Raw genomic sequence first — 10013 nt, forward strand, 5'->3', positions numbered from 1 at the left:
AATATCTTCAGACCACAAAATAAAAACACAAGAGTTCATTCAAAGGTTTTTATTGATCATAAGTTTATTAAACATCGTTTACTTTGTGTGAAACAGAACAAAGGATTCAATCAATAACTACAATCAACATTCAGTTCCATAAGTTCACTGAACTTTATTATATTTGTTTAAAATAAAACAATTCAGACATTTAGTTTTAATGTAAAGTGCAACATTTAGTTGTAATAAATATAAAGTGTGAGTTCAGATTCAATAAATAAATACATCCATATACATGTACACAGAAGTTTAAAAAGACAGTTCATTTAAAAATATAAAAATATCCTAAAAACTTCTATCTTCAGTAGAACTACAACAAATATGTCATGTTTTTGTATAAAATACTGATTAAAATGAATGAGCGTCGACTGCTTAATAAATCAATAAAAGATGGCGGCTCTGTGCAGTGAACGTCAGGAGAGAAGTGCCGACTCATGATTCACCGGTGGACTCGGTACTTCCTTTATAATGAGACGATCATAAAAAGAGTCTCAGCTGATGAAGGTGAAGATGAAGGTGAAGGTGATGATGTCATGGCTCCACGTAGAGGCGGGCCTGCTCCGTCAGACTCAGCTGATCGTCTGTCTCCCCAAACATCAGCAGCTCTAACTCACCGTTCAGCTGTCAACAACAACAACAATCATTCATCCGTTCAACACGTCGGTCCGTCTCTTAACACCGTCTCACTTCCTGTCTGCGTCTCATTGGTTCCAACTGAAGACGTGGATCTTTAGTTTCCTCAGTTACTCTCTGTAGAGAGACTCTGTCGGGGACTATTTTCAGAGGCGGATGAATCTACTTTAGTGAGTATTTACATGTGGGAGTCACAATAGAGGCCGTGAGGGGTCATATTTTAATTTAAATAAAATGTTATTAATGACTCAAAGCACATCGAATCCTTGTGGTTCAGGTCTCAGAGTGCTAGAGGGTCAGTCCTCACCTCAAAGGGCTTCATTGGGTATGCGGGACATTCTGGCGAGTCCAGGTAACCAACCGGCTGCTGACACCACATCACATCCTCCTGTCCATCCAACAGGAAGCAGCCAAAGTCCTCACAGCCCGGGACAGAGCTGGACTCTGCCTGGACCAGTAGACCAGAGCTGGACTCTGCCTGGACCAGTAGACCAGAGCTGGACTCTGCCTGGACCAGTAGACCAGAGCTGGACTCTGCCTGGACCAGTAGACCAGAGCTGGACTCTCCCTGGACCTGCAGGATGGAGCTCAGCAGACGCTCTCCCTGGACCTGCAGCACAGAAGTCCAACATGTGTGATGAGTCCAGACCCCTCACAGATCCCTGACTCAGGTGTTGACTGTGTGCTTGAATGTAGAACAGGTGAGATGTTATGAGGGAGCTCAGGTCTTTGATCAGGAACACCCGTTCAACTCGCTCACTCAAATATCCAATCAGCCAATCACGTGGCAGGAGCTCAGTGCACTGAGGCGTGTCGACATGTGAGAACATGAGAGAAGAAGAATGGTGGAGGGTTCCACCTCCTTAAAGAACCACCAACATGGAACCAACCTTAAGCTCAAAGGTAGGACCACCTCAAGACATCAGGATGGGGAAGGAGACTCAGACAAGAACACGGAGGATCTGGACCAAGTCCTCGACAACAGCATCGCGTCATGGTGACAAGTGTACCGTCTCACCTACGTGTGACTTCACATCCAAACTCAAGTCGGAGGTCTCATTGGACGAGGGCCACGGCTCCACAGGGATTCAGAGTCTCGTCCGACTCGAGGCGACGAGCGGAGGCACAAACAATGGTGCTGCTTTCAAGGGAACCTGGAAATAGTCTGAACGTGACTGGACGAACAACAGACCGGCTGTTTGTTTTTGGACCCTGAAGAAGAGAGCGGATAACGTCTACGACTCGTTCGCTCCCCGTTAACGTCACATTTCAACACGGAGAGTTCATCAGCGCGCATCCCGAGTTTAATCAAGAGACCGGAAGAACCACATGGACCAATAAGAAGTGGTCTCGCAGTGAGAGGCTTGTGTCTGGGCAGAGGGGGTGTTCAGTTGAAGTTGACTGTATTGTTATAACGTGTTGTGTTTGTTGAGACCGCTGAGTTCCGTTAGCGCTGTTTATAAATGACTGTGTATTCATACTGTTGGATCATCACTGTGAGTCAAGGTGGTTCTGTTACTTCATCAGTTCAAAGACCAGAACCACGGCCCAATCAGAGTTCTCCACTCAGGGTTCTGTGTTCCACGGCTGCGGTGAGGATCTGGATGAGACAGCAGGCTCATGGAGACTTACTTTTAGTTGCTTATTGGTCCATGTTCTCAGGGTGGAGCCCCGTTAATATTAATAATCTTACTGACAATGATTCTATTGATAACTGTATTGAACAAACCAACAACTGGATGTGCCAGAATGTTCTTCAATTAAACAAAGATAAAACAGAAGTAATTGTTTTTGGTACCAAGGACGAACAATTGAAAATCACCGCTCAGCTTCAGTCACTGATGTTAAAACCCACAAACCAAGCCAGAAATCTAGGTGTAGTTATGGATTCAGACCTCAACCTGAACAGCCATATCAAGACAATTACAAAATCAGCCTCCTATCACCTGAAGAATATATCAAGGATTAGAGGACTTATGTCTCAACAGGATGTGTAAAACTTGTCCACGCATTTATCTTCAGCAGACTGGACTACTGTAACGGTGTGTTTACAGGTCTCTGTAAAAAGTCCGTCAGAAAGCTGCAGCTGATTCAGAACGCTGCAGCTCGAGTCCTCACTAAGACCAGGAGGGTGGACCACATCACTCCAGTTCTGAGGTCTTTGCACTGGCTTCCTGTCCAACAAAGAATTGACTTTAAAATCCTGCTGTTGGTTTACAAAGCACTGAATGGTTTAGGGCCAAAATACATCTCTGATCTGCTGCTACCTTATGAACCATCCCGACCCCTCAGGACGTCTGGGACCGGTCTACTTTCTGTTCCCAGAGTCAGAACTAAACATGGAGAAGCAGCGTTCAGTGTTTCTGCTCCACATATCTGGAACAAAGTCCAGAAAGCTGCAGGTCTGCTGAGACCCTCAGCTCATTTAAATCAAGATTGAAGACTTTTCTGTTTGCTGCTGCCTTTAATTGAACCACATTCAATTAATATGTTCATCAATTTCCTGCATTTCTGCATTTTACTACTGCATTTTATTTCTTACACTGTTTTTTAATTGTTTTTAAATCTCCTTTTCTTTTGCCTTGTGTTTTGATGCTTTTAATGGTTTTATGTGAAGCACTTTGAATTACCTTGTTGTTGAAATGTGCGATACAAATAAACTTGCCTTGCCTTGATTCAATCATTTAGTTTTCATATTTGCTGACAACTCAAACACGCTCCTGTTAGATCCCAACACACACACATGGTGTGTAGGTTGTAGGTGTGTGTGTGTGTGAGCTGCTGCTGGACTGAGGACTCTCAGGATTCACACTTGGCTCCTCCCACGTCACATTCATCCTGCCGCGCCAACAAACTGACCCCTGACCCACAAAGGAGACTCAACCCACAGCTCTAAAGGAGGCGAGCTCTCACCTCGTCCCGGCTCTTGCTGCTGATCTTCAGCGGGGTCGGTGTTCGAGGGGCCGGCCACAGCACTCGCACACTGTCCCTGGTCTCTGAGGAAGTCCTGAACACAGTGAAGATAGATGAGCTCACGAGTACAGTGTAACACCACGAATAGACAGAATCACAAGGAGCCTGACGTACCGGCTGCAGTGCAGACAGCGGTGGTCCCTCTGGGTGGAGTGTTTCGGGGTGCAGACGGGGGTGGAGCTGAGCGCCGGGCGCTGTAACTTCAGATCCTCCACACCACACAGGCTGAAGAGCTGAGCACACACAGACGTCAGACGCACATTTCAGCAGGACAAACGGCAGCAGTGTCTCCAGGTGTCCTCACCTCAGAGGGGGAGAAGGTGCTGCTGATGAAGGAGGCTCCGCCCTCACAGGTCACCAGCTGCTCCGTCAGGCCTGCAAACTGCAGACAACAACAGCTCGTTGACGACAGTGAAGCTATGTGAACATGATGAATGAGGAAATGAATCTGCCGGTTGATTTATGACAAAAGAAGACTCTGAAACGTTGTCTTACATAACTCCTGCTCACGTCCATGACTGATGGGTCGGCCTCCTCTCTGTCCAGACAGGTGGAGACAAACGAGGTCACTTCCTTTGGGCCACAGCTCCAGGTGTTCTGCGAGGTGAGATCAGGAGTATGCACATGTAGAGTCAACACACACAGGTTCACATATCTGAGGTGAATTAGAGCCTCAGCTGAGACGTACCGCCTCCATCAGCTCCACAGACGGCGTCAGCAGCTCGCACATGCTCAGTGAGGAGCCGTAACCCGAGGAGGAGGCGGGGACGCAGACGTAGCACAGGTGAGCAGGGTTGGTCTGACCGCTGGAGGAGCAGCTGGACTCGTCCTTCACAGTGGACAGACTGTCCTCCTGCTGGAGGACAGACCACCACCACCATCATCATCATCAACAGCATCATCATGAACATAATCATCACCATCATCAACACCACCACCATCATCATGAACATCATCAACAGCATGAACATCATCACCACCATCATCATCATCAACAGCATCATCATGAACATCATCATCACCATCATGAACATCATCATCACCACCACCATCAACATCAACAGCATCATCATCAACATCATCATCAACATCAACATCATGAACATCATCAGCATCATCATCATCACCAACAGCATCAACAGCATCATCATGAACATCATCATCAACAGCATCATCAACATCATCATCATGCACATCATCATCATCATCACCAACAGCATCATCATCATCACCAACAGCATCATCATCAGCATCAAGATCACCAACAGCATCATCATCACCATCAACAGCATCATCATCACCAGCATCATCATCATCAACATCACCAACAGCATCATCATCATCACCACCATCATCATCATCACCAGCATGAACATCATCACCACCATCATCATCATCAACAGCATCAACATCATCAACAGCATCATCATGAACATCATCACCACCATCATCATCATCATCATCATCATCAACAGCATCATCACCATCAACAGCATCATCATGAACATCATCATCACCATCAGCATCATCATCATCACCATCATCAACATCATCATCACCATCATCAACAGCATCAACAGCATCATCATGAACATCATCATCAACAGCATCATCAACATCAACATCATCATCAACAGCATCAACATCACCAACAGCATCATCATCATCACCACCATCATCATCATCATCACCATCATCATCATCAACATCACCAACAGCATCATCATCATCACCACCATCATCATCATCACCAGCATGAACATCATCCCCACCATCATCATCATCAACAGCATCAACATCATCAACAGCATCATCATGAACATCATCACCACCATCATCATCATCATCAACAGCATCATCACCATCAACAGCATCATCATGAACATCATCATCACCATCAGCATCATCATCATCACCATCATCAACATCATCATCAACAGCATCACCATCATCACCACCATCATCATCATCACCAGCATGAACATCATCATCATCAACAGCATCAACAGCATCATCACCATCAACAGCATCATCATGAACATCATCACCACCATCATCATCATCATCATCATCAACAGCATCATCACCATCAACAGCATCATCATGAACATCATCATCACCATCAGCATCATCATCATCACCATCATCAACATCATCATCAACAGCATCACCATCATCAACAGCATCAACATCATCATCACCATCATCATCACCATCATCATCATCACCACCATCACCAGCATCATCATCATCACCATCAACAGCATCATCATCACCATCATCATCACCATCAACAGCATCATCACCATCATCAACAGCATGAACATCATCACCATCATCATCATCATCATCACCACCATCATCAACAGCATGAACACCATCATCATCATCACCACCATCATTATCACCACCATCATCAACAGCATCATCACCATCAACAGCATCATCATCACCATCAACAGCATCATCATCATCATCATCAACAGCATCATCATCACCATCATCAACAGCATGAACATCATCACCATCATCATCATCACCACCATCATTATCACCACCATCAGCAACAGCATGAACACCATCATCATGTGTGTACATTGACCTTGGGGGGGCTGTTGGCTGTGCTAGGGGGGTCGAAGGTCCCGGGTGCTGGTCTGGGGTTGTTGTGGATGTGCAGGACCTGCAGGTATGCCTCCTTCTCCACCTTCCTCTTCAGGGTGGAGTTCCAGTGGTTTTTGATGGAGTTGTCTGTCCTGTGAAGATTAATGTTACTTTTCGTTCGACTTTAAATCTCAATATTCGATCAGAGATGTTGGGTACATCTCTGGTTCTGGATCATCATATTAAAGATAATAATGATGTTAAACATCTACTAACCTGCCCGGCAGCATCTTGGAGATGTCGGCCCAGCGGTTCCCCAGCAGCTGGTGCACCTGACAGATGGTGAGGTCTTCCTCCAAAGTCCAGCCGCTCTTCTTCACCGTCGGGTTCAGGTGGTTGTGCCAGCGCTCGCGGCATTGCTTCCCGTTACGAGTCAGCAGCTGTTTGGCGATGAGCGACCAGCGCTTCACGCCGAACGTCTGAACCAGCTTGAGGACCTGGACAGGAAGTGACACCACAAGGATTATTAGTTTATAGAGGAGTTCTGGTCAATCACATCCAACAATTACAGAGTCTTGTTCACAAATCTGAGTCAAGTCCTACAAGTCCAGCGTCTTGTTCACAATTCCCGAGTCATGTCCAACAAGTCTGAGTCACACCTAATGAGTCCCGACCAGCATCCAACAAGTCTCAAGTCACGTCCAACAAGTCAAGAGTCATGTTCACAAGTCGCGAGTTGCATCCAACTGAGTACTGTGTAACAAGTCCTGAATCATTTCAAACGAGTCCCGGGTCACGTCAAATGAGCGCCGAGTAGCAACAAACAAGTCTCAAATCATGTCAAACAATTCCTGGGTCATGTGAAGTCGTGAGTAACATCTAACAAGTCCTGAGTCGCATCATACATGTCCCCAGTCACGTCAAACAAGTCCTGAGTCATGTCTGACAAGTCTCGAGTTACGTCCAACAATTCCCGGTTCATGTCCCACAATTCCAGAGTGACGTCTAACAAGTCCTGAGTCACATTCACGAGTCCCGAGTCAAAAAGTTTGACTTGCTGACTACTCCGTAAGATGCAGTTTGATAGAGTAGGTAAAGTATAGTAGTACTACAGTACAGTCGTATAGTACTGTGGACCGGTTAAAGAGTGAGTGGTCACCCTCTCATCCTCCTCCTTCGTCCAGGGACCTTTAACCAGCTCTGGATATTTAATGTGCTGCCACCTCCGCTGACACTGCACCTCTGTCCTCTGACCCTGAGACACAACAGAGACAGCTAGGACGCCTTCTGAACACGGAGCATTGTCTTGTCTTGTCCTGTGACCAGAGTTACGGAGGTAAAATAAAACTACTCACTTTAAAATGCAGAGAAACTGAGGACCAGTTGTTTGACCCAAACTCCTTCATCAGTTTGTGCAACTTCTCATCCTGAGGAGGAAGATCATCATCATCATCACCATAAGACTCATTTTTTCTTTCCGGTGAGGGTAAATATATATTATATATTAGTGCTGGGCAACGATTGTTATGGCAAAGTTCAACAATGAATTATAAAGTAGTGTATTGTGCACTTTTATTTTAAAGTACTGCTCTATGAACTAAAGGGCAATAACATTTGGTTCACGAGATGCAGGCAGCAAATATAATTCATACTTTGTTGGCATCTTATTCTGAAAACCGGATGTTGGTCTGAATAAACCGGATGTTGTCTCACGTTAATGTTTCCGCTAACTTTGAAAGTCCTTCGCTCCGATCTGTGCGTTTGAATGTGTTTGCGGTGAATGTCAGCGTAGAGCTGCACTAACATGTGAGTGTCTGTGACTTTACCAGCGATGTCCAGTCGTCTCCATGGAGAGCAGCGGCTGCAGCTTCTCTCTTTATTTCTGCCCCCACCCCCCCCCCCCCCCCCCCGTCGGCCAGAAGCGGAAGTCGCCTTTTCTCTACGGCAACCCTGAAGGGACATATCATCTCCAATACAAAACGATAAACATGAGACAGTCTGTTACAACAATAATAATAATAATAATAATAATAATACACAAAAAAAATGCGTTAACGCGCGATACAATAATTGTCGGCGTTAATGAATGAATGCGTTAACACGATAATAACGCGTTAACTTGCCCAGCACTATTAAATATATATATATTCCAAAACATTAGAACCACTCTCCACAGAGTTAGCCTGATTTAGCCCTGAATGCTAACATGATGACCATCACCTCGTCTTTTGTCCATCCAGGTGTCTGTAGATTCACCGTGGAGGATCGTCCTTTACGTCCCAAACATGTGGAGCGACTCTTTGTACTGACAACACAGAGTTACAGCAACAACTGTAGGACAGGTGTGTGGCAGGAAGGACAGGTGTGTGGTTGGTAGGACAGGTGTGTGTATGATAGGACAGGTGTGTGTGTGAGATAGGACAGGTGTGTGTGTGATAGGACAGGTGTGTGTGTGTGATAGGACAGGTGTGTGTGTGTGTGATAGGACAGGTGTGTGGTTGGTAGGACAGGTGTGTGTGATAGGACAGGTGTGTGGTTGGTAGGACAGGTGTGTGTGTGTGTGATAGGACAGATGTGTGGTTGGTAGGACGTGTGTGTGTGTGTGTGTGATAGGACAGGTGTGTGGTTGGTAGGACAGGTGTGTGTGTGATAGGACAGGTGTGTGGCAGGAAGGACAGGCGTGTGGTTGGTAGGACAGGTGTGTGTGTATGTGTGATAGGACAGGTGTGTGGTTGGTAGGGCAGGTGTGTGTGTGATAGGACAGGTGTGTGGTTGGTAGGACAGGTGTGTGTGGTTGGTAGGACAGGTGTGTGTGTGTGTGACAGGACAGGTGTGTGATAAGCTCTCACCAGGACCTGCGGCTTCTGCTGCTCATCTCTGCTGCTCATATGAACGCTGACACTCTGAACTTCTGGAAGAAACAGAGTTCATCACCTCTGTGTCACGTTATCAGTATTTATAACTAAATAATTAATTAATTCAACATTTGTATGATTTGTACCCTAACCTTCTGCAGTGTGTGAACATAATTCAACATGTTTCCTCAGTATCAGTTAGCTGTTTGACTCAAATCATCACCTCATAAACATCTGATCTTAATTCAGAAACAGATGAAATCACTTCATCATCCAACAGGTGGCAGCATTAAGAGAAGGAACAACATTCTTCTTTTATCAAATTAGAAACGAGCAAAACGATCAAACAAGTCTGTGGTTCAGAGTGACAGTTGGTTGAGCTAGCGGCTAGCATTAGCGTTAGCATTAGCGTTAGCTAGCCGCTAGCTGGTGAGGTAAAGACGGTTCATAACGTTTAAAGTGGGAGAATCAAAATATCAAACCGGCGCTTAATCCCGGTGTGAGTATGCTTACCTTGTCCCGGTAGATTACCGGCTGAATGTCTGTAATATCTATAATATCTGAATATAATGAGATCAGAGAACTTACCGGCGACAGTTGGCAGAGGAGGAGAAACGTTAAGAGACGAGCTCGTGCGCTGATGTTACGGACCAAAAGGACTCCTCTGATTGGACAGACCCAGTCATGACGTCACTATGGTTATGATATCCGTTAGACGTGCTGCAAAAGTAAAGTTTATTTATTTAATTAAAGAAGTCACTTTTTTATTCACTCACTCATATATTAAATAAAATAAGTAACTCATTCATTTATTTTTTTAAGAAAAGAAGTAGCTTATTTGTATTCATTTATTTATTTATTAAATAAAATAAGCTGCTTATTTTTTATTTATTTTTATGTTAAATAAAATAA

General features: G+C 45.1%; 1 protein-coding gene across 1 annotated transcript; it reads right to left on the reverse strand.

Annotated features, from left to right (window-relative positions):
• Positions 1-570: 570 nt before the first annotated feature.
• LOC306789709 (uncharacterized protein) lies at positions 571-9134 on the reverse strand (the record flags this gene model as incomplete). Its single annotated transcript, XM_079285790.1, has 12 exons — positions 571-660; positions 980-1282; positions 3586-3679; positions 3760-3878; positions 3950-4027; positions 4141-4242; positions 4334-4501; positions 6242-6398; positions 6523-6743; positions 7406-7501; positions 7602-7673; positions 9096-9134. 12 exons carry the CDS (start codon positions 9132-9134, stop codon positions 571-573), a joined length of 1539 nt encoding a protein of 512 aa, XP_079141916.1.
• Positions 9135-10013: the final 879 nt, after the last annotated feature.

The sequence above is a fragment of the Melanostigma gelatinosum genome, assembly GCF_949748355.1.
Source record: "Melanostigma gelatinosum genome assembly, chromosome: 15".
NCBI classification, from domain to species: Eukaryota; Metazoa; Chordata; class Actinopteri; order Perciformes; family Zoarcidae; genus Melanostigma; species Melanostigma gelatinosum.